Genomic DNA, 22,265 nt, shown 5'->3' with positions numbered 1-22,265 from the left:
TAAAATAGAGCCAGTTTGTACAGGGGCCTCCAAATTGCCTCTTTTTCCTGCCAGTACATGTACGGACTGTCTGACATGCCTACTTGGATACTGTCACCGATGTAATCCTTTAACAGACAGACGCACGCTTGTCGCTGCTGCTTTGAGGATGCAGGTGCGGCTACAGCCCACACATTTCACAAAGAGAAAAAAAAAGAAGAATTTTTTATTGTTTGTGGAGCGCACTTTGAGGGTTACACCACCCTTAGACAGACGCACGCTTGTCGCTGCTGCTTTGAGGATGCAGGTGGAATCTAGACGGGATTTGGAACCGGGGACACACTACCTCCATCAATTCAGGATGACTGCTGTCGTACTTCATCCTCCTCGCTAAGGACTGTTGGAGGGTCAATTGTTTAGTAAAAAGTAGTGGTGTTCCTACTTCCTCTCTGGGATGATGAACAACTCCCAGCAGCAGCAACAGCACTAGGAGGAAGTGGTTCTTGATCTTTCCCTATTTTATTTTTATCGGAGAAAGTTTGGTCCTCCATTTATGTTATATTGATATATACGTGCGGCTAAGGCGCACACAAACACAGAAAATATTTTTTTATTTTTGTTGGACACTAGTGCACTTTGTGGGTTACACCATCCTTTAAGAAATGAGCCAGCCGGCCCTTTACTTATGGGACAAGGGCGCACGCTTGGCGCTGCTCCTTTGTTGATGCACGTGCAGCCACAGTGCACACAATTCACAAACACAGAAAATATTTTTTTATTTTGTTTGGAGCGCCCTTTGGGGGTTACAGCACCCTTTAACGGTCAAGCCAGCCGGCCCTTTACTTATGACACAGGCGCACGCTTGGCACTACTTTGTTGATGCACGTGCGGCTACTGCGCACACAATTCAAACACAAAAAAATATATTTTTTCATTTTTTTTGGAGTGCCCTTTGGGGGGTTACAGCACTCTTTAACGGACAAGCCAGCCGGCCCTTTACTTATGACAGAGGCGCACGCTTGGAACTACTTTGTTGATGCACGTGCGGCTACTGCGCACATAATTCACAAACACAGAAAAAATATTATTTTTTTTTTGCACTTGGGGGGAGCACCCCTGATGGACAGAGCACCCCCTGGACAACACTACAGCACCCCTTTAGGACTGGGACACTGCACAGGACTTTGGAGTGGACACAGCCCCTATGGACAACAGCAGCACAGCACAACACAGCCAGCCCCTATGGACTTTGGAGGAGTGGACACAGCCCCTATGGACAACAGCAGCACAGCACAACACTACACTACACAGCCCAGCCAGCCCCAACTCCCACCCTCCCTCTTCACTGTCCACAGCCGAGTGAGAAAATGGCGCAGACCCGGGTACCTTATATAGAATCCAAAACCCGCGAGACCCGGAAGGCGGGATGATGAGGTTTTGCCTCGATTTCAGATCCGAGGCAGGCGGGAAAAGTCGAGCCTGACTCGGATCTGCCTCGGATCGGGGGGGCTCGGATTTCAGAAACCCGAACCCGCTCACCCCTAAAATAAAAGTGTATTTATAATGGCAGAGTTGTAGGCATCTCTGGATTGCACCTACCCCCTATATGTGTGCTTGATTTGATTAGGGATGTGCCGGCACGGATAGGTTTGAGTTTGCATGCCGAGTTCTGATTTTTTTCCTCCAAAAATCGGGTCTCAGAAAGAGGCAAAACGTCATCTTTCATGGACAAACATCATCTTCCTGGTTCCATGGACTTTTGTCGAAAAATCAAAACTCGGCATGTACACTCGAACCTATCCAAGCCTGCACATCCCTAGATTTGATAGGAGTCATTAGTGGCGGAACTTCCGATCAGGGTGCCAGGAGGAAAGGTCTCCAGGCGTGCCCCCTAGCAACATTCTCACGCCCCCAGCAACCCCCTACATGGAACCAGGAGGTGAATTGCAGGATGAAACGGGGAGATTTACATAGTTCAAACTGTGTAAATGTAGCGTGCGTTAAGTGGCAGCGCACTGCCTGTAGGGCACAGCAATTTACACAGGCTACACCATATAAAGATGTAGCTGACCCTCCCTTCTCCATACTTCAGTTGCCTCCATAAGTTACACCACTGCTCATCATCATCAGTGTGCAAGTCTAAACTTGGTGCAAATAATACGCCAACTCTACATAGCCTGCAGTTGCCTTGACACACCCTCACTATACATTGCCTACATTAGAACACCCCGATACAGCCGAGTTACGTCACTTCAGTCACAAGTGCAAATGCCAAGACTCTGCCTCACCCATACCTGTGTACACCTACATCTGGAAAATGAGTAGTGTGAGAACACACAAGATACACTCCTCTAACAGGCTTACGTTTGACTCAGCATCAGGACAAGGGGCATTTCTAGAGAGGAGGGGGAACGTGTGCAGTCTCCGACACTGGCCCCCTCCTCTCCGTCCGGCAGCCGGCTGCGCACTGAGCGGTGCTTGGCCATCGCCGCACTTATAGACTCTGGTCACTAGAGTGTGCCTAGAGTCTATAGCGCATACACAGGTCACCGGGAAAATGTCTGCTGCGGCCATTTTCCCTGTACTGCGGCGGTCATTTTACAGTCGTTTTTACAGGCGCAGACAGCGGAGCCGACGTGAGACTCTGGAGAGGTAAGTTTTATAGGTTCAGTGTGTGCGGTGCGGGCTCCCCCGGACCCAGGGGCGGGTGTGCCCCGCACACCCCACACCCATTATAAATACGCCCCTGATCAGGACCTAGGCATGTATGTTGACTTGGCAACTTTGGTCATCTCTATGTTATCAGGAACTTTAACACACATAGGGCATGTGTATTATAAGACCCGATAATTATAATTTATTATCGCTGCTATCCGCGGCAATAAGAAATGATGTACCACCCAAATGTATTAAAAAATACACAATCCCTGCAATGTGATAGAAGTGATGGCATTACCGATTACGTCATTTCTCTCTCAGGATCCGGCAGCACTACTACACATACACTGATGACCACGCATGTGCGGTGGCCAGCACATGCGTGGTCCCTGTAATTCTGAGGAGTGTAGCCCATATGCTACAGTGGCTAACATGATGCTCGTAAGTCTTACCATCTAGCCAGACATAAAAACCTATGGAGGCTGCTTCTGCTGTCGGAAATGGAGGGTCCTTCCATGTTACAATTGGTGGATATGTAATATTTGTGGGTACCCCCAAAAAACGTGTTTTTGAGGGTTAACCCACAAATAATATTTGCGAATTAGGCCACCAAGATATAGAAAAATAGCTGATAGACGAATGGAAAAGCAGAACTTTCATATCGATATAAGGCTCGTTCAATGAGGTTGGGCAGATAGCACATAGGTAGGCAGTATGGATAAGGTTTATTTTTTCGACATTCATTATGTCGACATGAACATGTCAACATGGTAATAATGTCGACATGATTAGAATGTCGACAAAACGTCCCTGGTGATCTGGTGGTGACTTACCTGGTATGGCAGGTCCGGCAGTTCCAGCGGTGTATTCCGATTCCGGCGGTGATGTCAGGATGACTTCCAGCGGTAAGTATGGCTAACCTCTAACCCTAACCCTCCCCCTAGTTAGTGCCTAACTCTAATCTCCCTTCCTATAGCCTAACCCTATCCTTCAACATTACACATGTCTACATTCTGCAGATGCCAGCACATTCAATATCGACGTTTCGACAATAATAACTGTGGTGTCGACATGCTGACTAGATCCTGGCAGTACTACTTATGACTTTATTCAAGATCAATAAAGTTGTCTTGTTCAAACACAAAGGCCAGAGCTACAGTATACTGTTTGAGCCTGGCTTCTTCCATCTGGCAGACAATGGCACAGGTGCGCCTGGCTTATAGGCAAGCAGAAACAGTCACGCTTGATAGCACAGGTAGACACATTACTCTCCATTACGTGCTCAGAAAACTTGACTAACCAAATATGTGTTTATTAAGGAAGCACAGTCTTAAAAAACAATCTACAGTCTGTTAAAGGAGAATGAGAGAGTAGAATGAGGAGTAAACCATCACAGTACATCCCAAATTAAAACATCTTGAATAATCTGGAAGGGGATCTTGCGCTATAGTGTGTGGTGGTGGGAGGGAGGAGAACGGCAAGGGAGAGACTGCAGAAGGAAAATAAAAAGTTGTACTTTTTTTAAAAAAGTTTCGAAAAAATAAATTAATTAAAAAAAAGCAAAAAAACTTTCACCGAAGTTATAAAAGTAGCAATAGTTAAAGATATTAGGGGGAGATGTAACAAACCTTCTAATGATGACAAGTGGAGAAGATGCCTATAGCAACCAATCAGCTCCTCAAGTACATTCTATAAAATGATAGCTAGAAACTGATTGATTGCTATGGGAAAGCACACGAGAAATCATAAGAAAAGTAGGAATTAAACAACAAGAGATAACAATTATCTAACACATAACATGTAACGTGCAGTGCAGAGGCATCACTATGGGTGGTGACACCCAGTGCGGTACCTAGGGACTTCTCTAGCAAGCCATCAGGGAGCGTGTGTGGAAGTAGGCGTGGCCCCATGGTGTGTGACATTTTGGGAGAGTGACCGCGTGTTTCTCCCAGCACATGGGCGCATCATCCATTACCGCTGTAGCACTGTTCGGTGAACCCACCTGAGGGGATGACACCAAAATAGCAGAGCAGCTCTGCTATTTTGTTGTTACCCCCAGGATTGTGTAATATGGTGCGGCCCACACCACCAAGTGACGCCCCTGTTGCAGTGTGAAAAAATAGGAAGCAAAAGATAACTATAGTAAATATGTTTATCACATTCAGGTGTAACATATTACACAGCATCAGTTTGCAATTGCACAGAGAAGGCCGGATTCAGAGGCGAATGCAGTGATAACAGGGGGGTGGCTGGCCAGATACGGGCATGACGTAGTGAGCGACTGATTCTAGCGGCCTTATTCAGACTTATTCCGCACCTCCATAGGGCTGGCACACTGGGCCCGATTCAGAGCCGGACGCTCTGACAATAACGCTCGCTCTGAATCAGGGCCCTCCTACCTGTTATTGGAGCGGCCTCCTGGCTGCTCGCATAGCTGTGGGTGACCACCCACAGCTTATGCGAGCGGCCAAAAAGATGGTCGCGACGGGCTTGCGACGAAACCCTGCGGTAGGGTCTCGTTACTGCAAGCCCTGGAGTGTTTTTGGCTCTATCAGTGTTTCCATGGGAACACCTCCGTCTGGGCAGCCACGCCCAGCAAAGGGGGCGTGCTGTCACTCACCATCGACAGCACGCCCCCTTTGGCGCGATATCCATAGCGACGGCTTGGTCGTTGCTATTCGGGTATCGCGCATGCGCACGACGGAGCTCCCTCCGTCGTGCGCTAGCGCACTAGGGCACCATCGACCCGCTTGCGAGCACTCAGTGCTCGCGAGCGGGTCAGAATCTGGCCCACTGTTTGATGGTGCGACTTTTTACAAAAAGCGTTGCATCAGCACCACAGCCGCTGGGAGTCTCTGTACAAATTCCATCGGCTGCGGCATTAGCATAAAGACGCAGTCGTGGTGGAATTAGCGTTCATCTCAGAATCAGGTCCAGTATGGCGAATGAAAATGTCCTTAGTGCCACAACAAAGGCACAGAGGGGTCTATTTACTAAGCAGTGTTAGGAGACAGAGTGAAAAGTGATAAAGGTACCAGCCAACCAGCTCCTAACTGTCATTTTCCAAACACAGCCTGTGAGATTACAGTTGGGAGCTGATTGGCTGGCACCTTATCACTTTTCACTCTGTCTCCTAACACTGCTTAGTAAATAGACCCCAGAGTGTGTTCCGTCAAAGGTTACGGTAACACCCTCTAGTGTTTAACATCAATGTGTTCATAACAAAGGGATCAAAATAAACATTAACACATATATACATAGGCAAACAAAACTGAATAACCTCACTACGGTACTTTCATGATGTGAGTACTGATATGTGAACATATAACACTCTGTTGGCATGGTCTCTTGGCATGTGTTTTACGTCACAGAAATGCAAATATTATAGCTCGTGTTGAAATGTGTACATACAACCAGCAGGATGAAAAGCTCAGGGACTTTCTAGTAGAAATAATACCACACATATAACAACCTGCAAACGTCCACGTAACAGACTTCACAAACACTAAGATACATTCAGGCCATTCTTCTAGGGATGAAAACACTGCCCCATAAATTACATCTTCCATCAACTAAAAACAGAATTCACACTACTAAAGCCTAATAAAACAAATCATCTAAACCAATGTTTAATAAAGTCAACTCAAAAATTCATATATTAATAAATAAATTATTTTAAATGATGCAGAAAATCCTACTGGACTTCCCTTCACATATTTCCCATGAATAATAGATTAATGTTTCAAAAATATAAACATTTAAGAAGGAACGCCAATCAAGAAAAGTACAATACATACTGTATAATACTATAAATCTGGCCAGAGAATGTTACAAACTATTTTAAATATAGTACACACTAAATAAAGTCATAAACCACTACCATGAGAAAGATACAATACAGTATTGTCCCTCCCATAGTGCTCTCTGCGGGAGCCGGAGCTCACGAGTGAGCTCTGGCTCCTCGGATCTATGGGAGAGACGTCATGACGTCCCTCCCATAGTGCTCACTGTAGGAGCCGCGGCTTTCAGCTAGCGCTGCAGGGAGTGAGCCAGGTGCCCGCTGGTAACAATCTCAACTAGCACCCGGCAAATGGAGCCTCCGAGCAACAGCTCGCGGGGGGGACTGGCGCTGTTTTTTTTTTTTTCTTCTGGGATTTTTTTTTTCTTCTCTGGACTCAGTGGCAATGTTGCCCATAGATTTAAAGCAGCAACATTTTACACAACAGGCTTGTGTTATCTTTTTAATTATTGGCACCTAAAATCTACATGATAAATTGCACCCAAAGGCAAGCTGGGCCGGGGGTCAGTATGGCATCTCCCCCCCGGGCCTGTACAATTTCAGGGCTGGGGAGGGCCGCCAGTTGCCTGCGACGCACGCTGCATCCACTTACCTGATGGCCAAGAGACAGACAGGGAATGCTCCTCAGCACTCTATTTGTGTTACACATATTATAGTATTATTGGTCAGCATCGTCTCCTGCCAGTCTCCCGGCTGAGTTACTTGACTGCTGATTGGTGGAAGGCTTTGGTCATCCTCCAATCACAGTGGCTGGATGTCTAAACACACTGACTGGTGGATGGCTGGAGCTATCCATCAACCAACGTACATGGGGCTGCAAGGAGAAACAACAAGGAATGAGGGACAGCTGGCGGCAGGTAGGGTAGGCAGAGAGAGAAAGTGGAGAGAGATAAAGTACCAACCAATTAATTTCTAACTGCCATTTTACAGGCGGTCTTTGAAAAATTACAGAAGCTGATTGGTTGATATATATATATATATATATTAAGGATGTGCAGGCTCGGATAGGCTCGAGTTTGCACGTGGAGTTCGGATTTTTCCCTCAAAAAAAACGGAACTCAGAACGAGGCAAAACGTCATCTTACATGGACGAACATCATCATTCCTGGACAAAAGACAAGGAATGATGATGTTCGTCCATGTAAAATGACGTTTTGCCTCGTTCTGAGTTCCGTTTTTTTGGAGGGAAAAATCCGAACTCCACGTGCAAACTCGAACCTATCCGAGCCTGCACATCCCTAATAAATATATATATATATATATATATATATATATATATATATATATACACACACACACACACACACACACACACACACACACACACACACACACACACACACACACACACACACGTGGACGTCCAGGACTTTTTGTGCTGCCAAGCTCACCTGTGATTAGGCCAGTCCTAAGTTTCCCACTATCTCTCCAATGATTTTTTTTTTTTAGTTTGCAGCCTAAGGATGGCCTGTGTCACTTGCAATGGATGGCGTGTGTCACTTGCAATGAGATCTCCTTTGGTTGCATGTTGTGAGTTCACAGCAACAGTTTCCAAGTGCAAATATCACACCTGGAATCAACTCACCTTTTGCCAGCTTAGGGACATATTCAATATGGGAGCGAAAAGTCCGTGCTGGACTTTTCGTTCCACATCGGAGGTTTGAGTGGGGATAAAGTATCGGGCTCGTGCCCGCTTATCCCCGCATTCAAATTAAAAAGTGCCGAATCGGGACCCGGCGAAAAGTCCTGTCAATTTTCGGGAATTGATCCTGGCACACCCCAAAATGTCCTGACATGGGGAATCACTATGGGTACCCCCCCGATTTGGCCTTCTGCATATTGTCAGGGTTTTTAATTAGCCGCGGCAGGTGCATAATAGCGGCTATGAAGAAGTGGTGAAGAATAGCACTTTGCTTTTTTGGGGGGGAAAAAATAACTATTCTCATCAAATTTGGGGTACATCAAAATGGGTACAAGCATATTTTTAAGTCTCTAAAGTAATTTTTAAAAATTCAGCAAAAATGCACCTGCCGCTACAAGCCGCATTGAAGAAAACACCTGCCGCATATTTGGAAAACCCTGTGGAAGTAATTTAGCTACTTTAGAAGTTTAAAAAACTCTATATATGCTCCAAAGGATCATATATCAGGCGCACTTTAATAAAATTAATTAAAAACAGCTGATTCAGCAGCTCTCAAGAAGGAGCGTTTGGGAACACTCCACAAACAGAAATAACAAGCAATATCACAATAAAGTAATATGAATGAGAGTGCTCTCATTCATATTACTTTATTGTGATATTACTTTAGAAGTTTGTCCCCCATTTTTTTTTACCCCCAAAATGAAAGTAAATTTTTTGGGGTGTCCCGATTTTTTTGTTTTACTTTATTTGACACAGTTTATTTTTAGATGACACTCCCAGGGGTGCAGGCTATTTCTTTTAAGCCTGCACCCCTAAACCCCAATTTCGCACTTTTTTTTGCCATGAACTTATCCCCTTTTTCGCCGGTGCGAAAAGTCTTTATAATTGAATACGGGGATAATTGAAATAGGCGAAAATGACGACTTTTCGCTCCAAATTGAATACTGCCCTTAATTGGTAAAGAGATAATGAACGAATAACCAGCACATACTCACTAAATAGCTTTTGAGTCAATTGTCCATTTACTTTTGGTCCCTTGAAAAAGAGGGGACTACATATTAAACAGCTGTAATTCCATACATACATATATACATACATACATACATATATATATATATATATATATATATATATATATACACACACACACACACACACACACACACACACACACACACACACACACACACACACACACACACACACACGGATGTGTCCACATACATCTAGCCTCTTTGTGCCTTGTACAGAACCAGCATGGCGCAACTGGGTAGTGCCGATCGTCTTTTCCTCTTCAAATGCGTTTTGCTGGTGTATCTAAATGCGAGACGCTACATTACAGTGTCACAGCTGCTGACTCTGTAACAAAGCATTTCGCATGCAGATACACCCGCAGTTGCACAAGGAATATAGGCATGCTGCATATCATTTGCGAATAAGACAGTGTTGAAGAGAAAACGTTGCACTAAAAGACACTTGGCGCCAGAGCCGTAACTAGACTGCCCTGTGCCAGAAAGAGCATTGGTGCACCCCTCATATTTCAAAGGGACATAATGCACCCAAAAAACTGTCATGGCTTCATGGGGAAGGACCAGGGAAGAGATAGGAGAGGCCAGGAGATGCTGGGGATGAAATAAGAGGAAGCTACAAGCAAGAATGAAAATAAACAGAAATTTGACAGGCCCAAACAATGCCCCCTGACCTGTGGTGACCTGTGCGATGGCACCGGCCGCACTACCCTAGCTACGGCACTGCTTGGCGCTACTGAGTCACACGGCACTCACGCACTATGTGTAACGCGGCTTGTAGCGCACGGAGGATAGATGTGGACACATCTGTAAATATAATATATATATATATATATATATATATATATTTATTACACACACATATACACACACACACAAATACATCTATACACACATACTACCTTATGTTTCCCACCCCAGCCTTAAAGTTGCCAGCCAGCCCCTGAATGTACAAGTGTCTGAAACACTCAATGCTAGTGTCTGAATGTGCAAGTGTCTGATAACGACATCATTCAACAATAAATCGTTCACATCTTTCCTTTTTATGCAGCGATCAACCAACGATGCGCGATCCTGCATGGACGATATCGAGATCTATGGTCATCCGTACATGCAGGCCAACTTGGACTATTTCATCACGATTTGAATGTTCAGAGATGTAGCAGGATGACTACACTGAAAGATATGTATCATAGATACTGTATCCATCAGTGTGTACACCCAATATCATTTATCCTGCACTACCGAAAAGTAAGGGATATCATTCAGCGATATCGTTGGTTGTGCAGATTGTACCGTGTGTACCCAGCTTAAGATTTGGGCCAAAGTCAGAGAACAGTAATACCTAACTTGCTGCAAAATCACAAACATGCAATGTCCGCTTAGAGACAACAGATTATTCCTCTAGCGCATTACATTAGATGTGGCTGCAGCTGCAATATCGAGGCTGCCATGACCTGCTGCCACTGTGACATCTGGATCTATAAATCCCTGCTAATTGCTCGTGCTGTTCAATGACATTAAGGGCCAACTGTAATAGGGTGAGAGTTTAGCAGTAAAACACTCACACTAATACATTTGGCCCAAGTATCTCTGCCTGACCAAGAAATAAGATTTCTTGAAACTTACCAATCTAGTACAAATGCTAGCAAGAAAGACAACAGCAGGCCCACCCACCCACAGGTGCACCTAGGTGTATGCAGGAAAATATCGTGATATCTGCCCAAGCTCCAATTAGGGGTGGGCAATAAGCGGCCCTCCAGCTATTGTTGAACTACACATCCCAGCATGTCTTGCAATAGTTTTAAAATGGCAAAATAGCAAAACTGTGACAGGGCATGCTGGGATGTGTAGTTCTACAACAGCTGGGGGCCGCTTATTGCCCACCCCTAGTTCCTATTCTTCTCTTTAGTAACATGGCACTTTTGGGTGTATAAAGCTTTTTATTAAATTTCTGAGCTGATGCTAAGCTGAATTCCTTTTGTGAAGTGAATATATCCGTGTGCCCATACACATGGCAAAAGATGTACCCCAAAATGTGCCCTATTCATCCCTGTAAATTATTATAATATTGTCACTCTGCAAATTGAAAAGATTCACAAAACTAGGGGAATTAGTGAGTGACCTGCACTTTACCAGGAGTGCCCTCATTCTGCCCAACTCCTTCCCTCTGGCCATGCACCTCTTTACCTTCACAAATGCCACCTCAGTCATGCTCTAATAAACCATGCTATGAGCCTGCTGTTATTGGGGCATCTTCGCACACCTGTATAAGGCATAGTTATTTAGGGGTGTGGATTAACAGATACAGTAAAAAGGTAGACAGTGTCTAGTTAGATATCAAATGTTAGACAGTCAATAGGTCGACTGGAACAAAAGGCCAACAGGGATAAAAGGCCGACACATGATATTTATTTTTTATTTTTAGCCCTAATCACCCTAACCCTAACCCCTCCCATTGGTGCTTAACCCTAACCCTCCCTCCTGGTGCCTAACCCTAACCGTCGGGGTAAGTGCCTGGCCCTAACCGTCCCTTCAAGTGCCTAAGCCTATCCCCCCGGTAAGTGAGTAACCCTCCATCCTGGTGCCTAACCCTAACCGCCGGGGTGTTCCTAACCCTAAACGCCGGTGTAAGTGCCTAACCCTAACCATCCGGTATGTGCCTAACCCTAACACTAAAAAACAAACGAAAAAAAATCATGTGTTGACAATTTTTTTGTGCCGACCATTTTCATGTCGACCTTTTGACACAGTTGACCATTTGTACATGTCGACTTCCCTACATGTCGACCTTTTGTCCCAATCAACCTATTGACTGTCTAACATCTAGTGTTCAGGGCCGCCGTTAGGGGGGGATTGCCGCGAATGGAGTCCCGGGCCCAGACTTAACGGGAAGCCTGCCTTTGGCTCATACCATACAGGGCCATGGGGAGCTCGAGACAGTTCCCCTTAGTTGCTTGCCAGGCCCACAGCCGCTAGCTCCCCCGTGCCAGGCCGATTCTAGATGCCCGGTGACAGGGACTTGACAGGGTTTTTTTCAAAAAATGCATCATGACGCCACACCGCACTATTGAGAGGAGCCGCAGCAGCACCCGCGAGATGAAGAGGAGCAGCTGCCAGTCGGAATGCAGAATAAGGTAAGTGATTGAGGCTGTTGACACACCGGCTGGGGCTGGATGGAGACACATCGGCTAGGGCTGGATGGAGAGACACAGGCTGGGGCTGGATGGAGACACACAGAATGGGGCTGGATGGAGACACACAGAATGGGGCTGGATGGAGACACACAGAATGGGGCTGGATGGAGACACAGGAGGGCTAGCTGGCGAGGCAGAAGGGGTGCTGGCTGGGGAGACAAAGGGGGTGCTGGCTGGGGAGGCAGAAAGGGGGTGCTGGCTGGGGAGGCAGAAAGGGGGTGCTGGCTGGGGAGGCAGAAAGGGGGTGCTGGCTGGGGAGGCAGAAAGGGGGTGCTGGCTGGGGAGGCAGAAAGGGGGTGCTGGCTGGGGAGGCAGAAAGGGGGTGCTGGCTGGGGAGGCAGAAAGGGGGTGCTGGCTGGGGAGGCAGAAAGGGGGTGCTGGCTGGGGAGGCAGAAAGGGGGTGCTGGCTGGGGAGACAGAAGGTGCTGCTGGCTTGGAAGACAGAATGGGGCTGGCTGGGGAAACTGCAGGGCTGGAGTTGCCAAAACACGGGGGGTTTGGGGGCCCTGCCTATTTTGTCAGTCACAGGCTCCACAATTTCTGATGGCAGCCCTGCTTGTGTCCATCTAAACATTGTCGACCTTTTTACTGTCTATCTATAGTCTGGAACCTGTTATTTTGTGACATTTACGATGGTACATTGTTAAATATATAATTAGTGATTTTAAGTGTTTGGTTTAGCACAGATGTTCACGGGTAGACTTAACTTACATCCATATGGGCACTATAGGATCCTATCATTTCTAGTTATGTAACTTTGGGGCCTATTCATTAAACATTAAAATTCTCTGGAGATAATTAGCTTTAGAACTCTCATGGAGTTCTAGCTAATTATAGGTGGAATTCATCATTCCATCTCCCCATAAGTATCTATTCCGAAAAGCTGTCATTTTTGCGATGACAGCTTTTCGGGAAATAGATACTTTTCCCTGCCTACACTACCTTATCGCATCTGGAAACAGTGCTGCGCATGCGCTGTTACATCTGTAAAACCAGCGCATGCGCAGCACCGCCTACAGATGCATTAAGTTTCGTACCCCCCCCGATCCACCCCCCCCGACTTACCTGTCCGCGCAGCAGCCTCCGGCTCCGTCCTGCTGGTCTGTCATGTGGTTTCCCAGCAGACCACATGACAGATTAGAAAAAAAAAAATTTTTTTTTTTCTTTTTCTAAACTTTCTTGTGCTCTGCTGGGGAGCACACATGACAGACCAGCCTCCGAAGCCTGAGGACGGAGCAGAGCGCCGGAGGGACTCGTCGGGGGACCTGCACACGCGGATACAGGTAAGTGGATTCTGCTATTCGCCACCTCACAGTGGCGAATAGTAACTGCATCAAATTCCGAAAATTTATAATTTTAGGAATTTGATGAATACCACAATTTCCACATCCCCATACTAATGTATGGGGAGTGTGGAAATTAACGCAGGGGAACTTAGCAAGGAGATATCTGTGATATCTCCTGTGTTAAGTCTGTTCATGAATACCAAAATAACGTTATTTAAGGAAAATGTCCTTAAAAACGTTATTTTAGTGTTGATGAATAGGCCCCTGAGTACTGTACAGGTGTGAGTATATTCTGTGCCAAAAAAAACCTTCTCTATAACATGAAACCTCCTTTGCCCAGCCTGAAAATGCCAGGACATTTGTGCAGACATTGGCATTCTGGTACAGAAATCTTGGTACACTTACATTTCAGAGCACTGAAAGCCAATTCATAACACCAGCGTTGAGATCTCTCATACTTAAAGTCTGGTAAGGACACCTCAAGGTCAGTGCCATAGTTCACCAGGATGGTATCAGGTGGTTTCTTCCGGTGAATCCCCTGGAAGATGTTGGCTGCATTAAGGAATATCTCATCGGGATAATTCACCTTTTCAGTCAGGCAGGACAGTGTACGCACAATGGAGTCTGTGCTTCTGAGCTCTGACATCTGCTCTGCCAAGGAAGGACTTCAAGAGTCCAGGTCAAATCTACTTTGAAGTTTTCAGCAAATGTGTCCAGATGCCTACAACATAGAATCACATATTAATACTATATCACAATAAAAACTGTACTAAATATATGTTTTCAAAATGAATTAGCAGAGTTTAAATAATTTTAAATTGCATTAGGCAAAACAGCATTTGGTGTGTTTTGTTCCTGGCATCAACAAAATGGAAATTACATCTATATAATAAGCAAGAAAGTGTGTCTGTCTGTTTATTTGTCCTTTAAGCATGGCCAGAGTTTTGGACCTAGCTCCACCAAATTTGGCACGGTGGTGTAGTTAGACCAGGATTAGCTTTTTGCCTAGGTTTGAACCTAGTCAGGGACACACACTGTCACACAATCCCTAAAAATGGGGACACTCTTACATTACACAGGTATCGGGGCTTGCTCCAGTGGAAATTGTCAGTCTGCCACAAGCCTGTGTCAAAGCTACAAATGTATCCTTTTACTCTCGCAGTCTGAACAAACTTTATGACTCATGCAAGTTCATATTAAATACAGAGTTCTTTTTTAAGTGGCCCTCCCTTTTATTATATATGAGCACTGTGGCCCTCCCTTTTATTATATATGAGCACGATGCCCCTCTATTTTATTACATTTGAGCTCGATGCCCCTCTATTTTATTATATTTGAGCATTGTGCCCCTCTATTTTATTATATATAAGCGCTATGCCCCTCTATTTTATTATATATGAGCACTGTGTCCCTCTATTTTATTATATATGAACATTGTGCCCCTCTATTTTATTATATATGAGCACTGTGCCCCAAGCCTAGGCTGATAGCCCGGGGCTATCCCCGGCACCCCTGGGGCAGTGGGTGCCGGGTTGATAATGTAGTGTAGTGTAAATTAAAGAGTTAAAAATATTGTCTTTTGCAGTAGAACTACAGGTCCCAGCAAGCCTCCCCCGCATGCTGGTACTTGGAGAACCACAAGTACCAGCATGCGGGGTATTACTGGCCCGATGGTACCTGTAGTTTCACTGCAAAAGAAATATTAAAATAAACACAGAACACACACACCGTGAAAGTAAAAGTTTAATAAAACATATATGCACACACATGTGCACTCACACTCACTATCTCACATACTCACCTATGTATCCCTGAAGCCGATCACATCTCCTTCTCCAAGTAGATAATCCATAGGTGGCTGTAAAAAAAAAAAAAAATTTATACTCACTTATTCCTATGCGTTGATCACGTCCTCTTCGTTCCATGTAGGTATCCATAGGACTTGGGAAAAAAACAAACCGAATGAACGCTCCCCCGCGAGATTTCACTATAGAAATCCCGATGCTGAGCATTCATTGGCTGAGAGAAGTGAGCCTTCCACCTCTCAGCCAATGACCGGTTCCCACCATTGACTATGGATGCCTATTGCTATGGACAACAACTCCACTTCTAAAAACCCGCACTTTAGTAATGATACCCCTAAACCTCACCAAAAATAAGCTTTGCCAGGCTTCTCTAGTAAGTACAGTTTAATATTTGGGAAACTTTGGGAAACATGCTTTGTTGTCATCCACCAAAGGTTAAAGAAACTAGTTCTGAGCATTTTATTTTTCTATAACAAACTACGTGAAACATTTATAAAAAGGAAAATTGACATTTTTATTAAATATTTTTACTATCTATTTAAATTATTCAATTGTTTATTAATGGAACTGAAAGCTTTCCCCATCATCTCTGTAGTAACACCTTCCTTATTACCTCTAACACCTTCCAACACCTCTGTAGTAACACTTTCCCCATTACCTTGAACACCTTCCATCACCTTTGTAGTAACACCTTCCATCACCTCTGTAGTAACTCCTTTAGTAAAAAATTTGGTAATGGGTGGTCCCAGTTCCAACCCCATCATCAGAACTTATGGCACCTTCAGTGTTGCAAATAGAATTTTATTTTTAGAGGCATAGTATGCACGCGTCGAAGGCGCTCGCCCAAAAAAATAGGCGTGGCTACACATAACGAGGGGCAATTACTTGAAATGGGGGCATGTCATCATGACACTACACCCACTCCACAATAGTGCCCCCAACTCACATCACTCCACACAGTAGTACCCCTTATTCACATTACGCCACACAGTAATGCCCCTTATTCACCTTACGCCATACAGCTGTGAGTCTCTCAGCTCAGTGCAAAGCCGGGGGGGCACAATCAGTCTACCACTGGAGTGCAGCCCAGCACACATGCTGCTGTGTGCTGGGCTGCCTGTTAGGTAAGGAGGGTAGCATCAGACCAAGGCCCCCTTCGGGCTCCTCCAGCAAGTCCGGGCCCAAGTAATTAGTACCCACTCCCCCCTCTTGGCACCTTATTGCACATTATGCCACACAGTAGTACCCTTTATTCACATTATGCCACACATTAATTCCCCTTATTCACTTTAAGCCACACATTACTTCCCTTTATTCACTTTGACACACAGTAGTGCCTCATCCACATTATGACACAGTAATGCCCCTTATTCACATTATGCCAGCTACAGTATAGCCTTTTACTCACCTATTCATTTTTTTTCTTCCAATATTCCCCGCCTCCTATTTTTTTCTCTCCAGCACATTGGATTCCTGGGAAAAGAAACCCTGACTCCCCATTGGCCGACGCTGGCCATCTTTAAGTAGCCTTCTATGGGGGCAGCCCGTGGAAAGATCTCTCCTGGCTGGCAGCCATGGGGTTACAGCAGCACAGAACGACAGGGTTGCCTACTCTCCTGATTCGGTCCGGGAGCCTCCCGAAAATTGGGTGCGATGATACGATTTGCATCATCGTAGCCTCACCCCCTGCTTTAAAATGGTGGTTATATTAGCATTGTAAAGCCGGGGCTGCAATTCTGCCCCAGAGGGGGCAGCGAGAAAGTCGGTAAGTATGCAGAACGGCTGAGGAGCAGGCGAATGGGCGGCGGAGGCTAATAGGTGGTCTGATACATCCCCGGACCACCCCTTAGTTTCGCCTACGCCTCTGTAGTAACACCTTCCCCATTACCTCTAACACCTTCCATCACCTCTGTAGAAACCCTTCCCCATTACTTCTAACACATCACCTCTGTAGTAACACCTTCTCCATTCCTCTAACACCTTCCATCACCTCTGTAGTAACCCTTCCCTATTACCTCTGTAGTAACGCTTTCCCACCTTCCACCTCTCACTCTGTAGTAACACAACACCCTCCCAACCTCTGTAGTAACACATTGCCCCAGCTAACCTCTGTAGTAACACATTCCCCGATCACCTCTTTAGTAACACATTCTCTGATCACCTCTGTAGTAAAATAGTCCCCCTTCACCACTGTAATAACACATTACCCCACTCCAGCTCCAGACATCCAAACCATCCGAATTTTGGAGGGACAGTCCTACTTTTTGGGCACTGCCCTGCCGTTAAACCCGCGGGCCGCGGTGTCCCACGGAAGGCAAGGTTGGGAAGTCTCCATTTCGCCTGCTAGCGCAACCATCCATATAGTATGAAGAGGGACTGCGGGCAGCCCAGCAGTTTAGGAGGTACTGAGCATGCGCCCAGTGTGCCAAAAAAGGGGACATGCTGCATGGACACGCCCTGGACAATGAAGCCATGCCCATTTTTTTGTGCCCACGCACAATGTCCCTCTACCAACCTCCCTAAAGTTATGTGGCATGCAGCTTTCCCCCTTATGCCTGTAGTAACACAATCCCCCTCTCCAGCTCTGTAGTAACACAGCCCCCTCCCACACCTCTGTAGTAACACATTCCCACATTACCTCTCTAGTAACACAATCCCTGACCCCAGCTGTACAATAACACATTCCCCTACTAGGCTTGTACATTTCACCTCCCTAGCTCTGCATTAACACGTCCCCCACCCAGGCCTGTAGTAAGACATTCCCCCATAACCTCTCTAGCAACACAGGGCCTGATTCAGAATGTACTTAAACCATCATACATATCCCACGGTGGAGTGTCTGAACATGTGCAGAACCCATTCTACGCATGAGCAAAATGTGTCCTGCGTTCACGGCCACAGTGCCCCATAAGCTGCAGCCTCATTGACAGGTTGCAGTCGTTTGGGGGCCATGCCGGGCTGCGTTCCTGGAAACGGAGGGTGTGTTTCCCATTTCATGGGAGTGCCGAGGCCAGGGCTGCGTCATAGGATGCAGATTTCCTGGCCTCGCTAGTGGCCAGGCCGAGTAAGCTTCAGCTTACGCAGCCTGGCCAAAGCAGCAATGATGGTCGTAATGGTGATCCGATGAAACATCTGCATGTAGGAGGTATCTGTTTCCTACAGACAAATCCTGCTGCATTGCATTTTAGTTGGACGGTATTGCACAGCCGCTTCACTATGGCTGTGCAATACTGTCTGTATCTGAATCAGGCCCTCAGTCCCTGCCCAGCTTTGTAGTAACACATTATGGGCCTAATTCAAAGGTGGCCGCTGAAGCGCACACAGCACCATCTTGTGGTAGTAGCCTGTCAGTGACTGTATCCAAATGTTGCTACAAAAACTCCTCCCCTTGAGAACATCCGTGCATCCGAATGCGCATGGACGCCCACTTTCAGTTTCTCCGCCTGACTATGACTTTCAATGTCTGCTTGCAGCCGCTGTCACTGGCACGCCGCTGACACTCCCCTAACACTATACGAATCAGTTTTGCATATCCCAGTAACCACCCGGGAACGCCTATCACTTTACCACAACATTTCTGATGCTGTGCAACTTGTACATAACAGCTCCTTTGTGCGTAGACTCTGTGTAACACATGGGCTGTACAAGCTTTGGGGGATTTTCACACATGTGCAGTTGCAAGAAATCGCTCAACTTCGTATATTGCCTGCAGCCTTCTGCCTCCACCTGCAGGACACTCCCCTACCAAGCACCCAGGTAGGGAGGCCTAAGGGGACTAACTATAATGTCCATTGCAAGTCTGATTTTTATTTCTCTGCCCTGGTGATAGTGGCCATGAGGTGTAAGTTTTACCCTACTGCTTGGCCGAGCCAGTCTTTGCAGATGTGTGTCAGTGTGAGAAGCTTGCCAGCTCAGGCATGTCAGTGGAACTGGAAGCACAGATTTCAGTAAAGAAAATAAAAAATGTATATAGTTTTGTTAAAAAGTATTAATGGATTAAAACAATTTGGAAAGGGAAAAAAATAAACATTTTTCTTCCCATGTTTTTGCTCTGTTATAGCCATGCTGACTTGGCATGCGGAAGCCATCACTGGCGTTAACACCTGTTTCTTCTGGCTATAGGGCTTTTCTCCCCTTTAATAAATCAGCCCCTAACTTTTGATTTTGGAAGTAATAATAATATCACTATTTTATTTTTATTTAAATAAATTAATCAGCATTTTGTGATTTTGCTTTAATGGCCGCTCCCTCATGTTAGGATATTTTAGCTCAGCTTTCAGTCATATATTCCATAGTTAGATACAGTTCGCTCCATAGTGAAACCCACTAGCAGCTCACCTGCTAGATCAGCTTGGATGAGATGCAAACTCCATGCAGGAATATATTAATGCAGCTCTGATTTACACCTGCAGAGTTGTTGTCAGGCCACCAGGATTTATAGTTCACTTTGCCTCGGATACTGCAATTCCAGCTCCAATCACAGCTGTGGTTGGGATTTCAAATCAAATTTAAGGCCCATAAATGTCGTAGCGCATACATTTTTAATTTTGTGAGACACCAAAGGGTACAATGGTGTGGCAGCAAGCAGGACTACAAACATACTCTGATCTTCTGCTCTAGAAAACTTGCAGAGGGCATTAAAAAGTAAAGAGAAATAAGTGTTGGACGGAGTAATGCAAACATCAAATGTGCAAATGAAGCCAGTTCTCTGCAAACTTCATCTCCCTGCCCAATTTTGAATACTGAAACACAAATTAGGAATATAATCTGTTTATAGGCGAATATAAAACAGTTTCAGTTATGTTATAATTGTCACTGTTTTGCCTCAGACTAGAGATAGCCATGAAATAGTGTCAGTCCCGGCCAGACTGGCCATCTGGCAAATCTCACTTATGTTCCATGTTAATTGCAGAGTTTATCAACATTATTTTGACTATCAGCATTCTTGGTACTTAAAGTGTGCACCTGGATGTTCTTTTTCCTGCATGGTACTACAAGTCTCAGCATGATAGCACCTCTTATGATGATTAAAGTTAGGGTGTGCAGTCTATGCCCCCCCCCCCTCCTCTATATTTGTGTAAATAATGTATACTAGAACAGGGCTTGACAAATTTTTCGAAAATCTAGGAGTCAGGATGAAAGTGTAGGAGCCAGACCACAGTCCCCCCAAAAAAATTACAGGAGTGAGGAGCACAGCTCTGTATGTTATGCAACTGTTATACACACTATACTAGTCTATAAAATGGTCGCAGTTGAATGGATACAGTAACATGGAGGCCCCCTCACTGCTCTGCACAGCTCCCCTGCTCCACCCCCCACCCTCCAGTAATAATAGACCACATTTCATATAAAACAATGGTGCCAGAAAATACAACAGAACCCTCGTGGTCACACCACTATCCCTCAAATGCTGCTCCGCAATCCCTGGCCACGCATATACCATATTACCGGGGAGCTCTATGAGGCCAGAGATAGGAGACAGTAGACAGTCGGGACACGTACAGAAGGATCAGCATAGACTGAGACAGACAGCATGGGTCAGAGCAGGACAGGAGGAGTCAGCGCAGGCAGGAAGGGACGGACAGGAGGAGTCAGCGCATACGGACACAGGCACAGCAGTCACTACAGACGACACTCAGCACATGCACTCCTGTGGATGAAATGAACGCCGCAATACTATAGGCACGAATCTCCGCGGAGTCTGATGAGGATCTGATTCCTCCCTCACTGCAAAATCTGGTAGCCAGGCAGCAAAATGTGTTAGCCATGGCAACCTGGCCCCTGGGATTTGTCAAGCCCTGTACTAGACGGTTGAGACTCCTTCTGTTTGGTATTAGCAACCCTCCCACTTACCCATAAGTGATTTTGATCAACACCTATATTACTGTCTACATATTAGAATGGGCACTATTTTTGGTATGCCCGTATTCAATTTGAGCCGAGCTGCGATACTTTTTCGCCTCCCGGACTTTTCGCCTACATCGCGTGTTTTGCAGGCAGAAAAGTTTCGCGCACATGCCCGCGTATCCCCATATTCAATTTGAAAGTACGCGAAAACGGGACCCGAACTTAAACAAGCGGAAAGTCCTGTCAGATTTGGGGAAATCAGCCTCACACCCCCCAAAAGATGCTCTGACATGGGGGTTAGCTATGGTTACCCCTAATTTGGATTGCTGAAGGTATTTGGGGTTTGTAAACAGGCTCAATAGCTGCTAAATAGCGTTTTGTGGTGAAGAACAGTACTCAGGAGTTTTTTTTTGCAGAAAATAACTTATCCCAGCAAATTTGGGGTACATGAAAATGGGGGTCAGCATATTTAAAAAAAAAATTAAAAATCCACCTGCCGCAAGCCCCTGCAACGAAAAAACACCTGGGGCATACTTGGGGGGGCCCCCTAGAGTCTAGTTCACTAGTTTTTAACTTTGTCCCCAACAATTTTTATTTCACCTCCAAAATTAAAGTGATCTTTTGGGGTGTTCTTAAGTGTTTTTGTTTTTTAAATGTTGACGCAGTTTACCTTTGGGGGACTGTCTGAAGGCTGCACGGGTTCCCGCAACGTTGCACCCCAACACCCCAATTCTGCACTTTTTTTCGCCTGCTATTCATAGGCGAAACTTTTTCGCCTATTACATTGCATTGACTTTCCGCCTAGGCGGAAAGTCTTTCAAATTGAATACGGCGATACTTTTCCGCCTGGCAAAATGACGTCATCGGAGAAACTTTTTCGCCGATTCCGGCTTTTCGCTCCAAATTGAATACGGGAAAAGAGCCTCGGAAGGAAGATGTATGCTGCGACTGCTGCATTAATAGCAAACACCTTTAGCTGCTGAAAGCTTGGATCTGCCAGCATAAATAAGAAACTTGTCTCTAT

General features: G+C 45.6%; 1 protein-coding gene across 5 annotated transcripts in view; it reads right to left on the bottom strand.

The window, feature by feature from the left end:
• NSUN7 (NOP2/Sun RNA methyltransferase family member 7) overlaps positions 1 to 22,265 on the bottom strand; it is a 97,132-nt gene that overhangs the window by 44,959 nt on the left and 29,908 nt on the right. For 3 of the 5 annotated variants that reach the window (XM_088450535.1, XM_088450538.1, XM_088450536.1), the window contains exon 2: positions 13,995 to 14,310. The exons of 1 other annotated variant lie outside the window; for it this stretch is intronic. In XM_088450535.1, coding sequence (XP_088306661.1) covers positions 13,995 to 14,235 — 241 coding nt within the window. In that variant the 5' untranslated portion in view covers positions 14,236 to 14,310. Of the gene's footprint in view, positions 1 to 13,994; positions 14,311 to 15,390; positions 15,448 to 22,265 lie in introns of all 5 variants that reach the window. One more of the 5 variants, XM_088450537.1, reaches the window with a different exon arrangement.

This window comes from Taudactylus pleione, unplaced genomic scaffold, assembly GCF_031769625.1.
Source record: "Taudactylus pleione unplaced genomic scaffold, aTauple2 ptg000519l, whole genome shotgun sequence".
Lineage (NCBI taxonomy): Eukaryota > Metazoa > Chordata > Amphibia > Anura > Myobatrachidae > Taudactylus > Taudactylus pleione.
The sequence above is the reverse complement of the archived record's forward strand: the minus strand, read 5'-3'. Positions and strand labels throughout refer to the sequence as shown.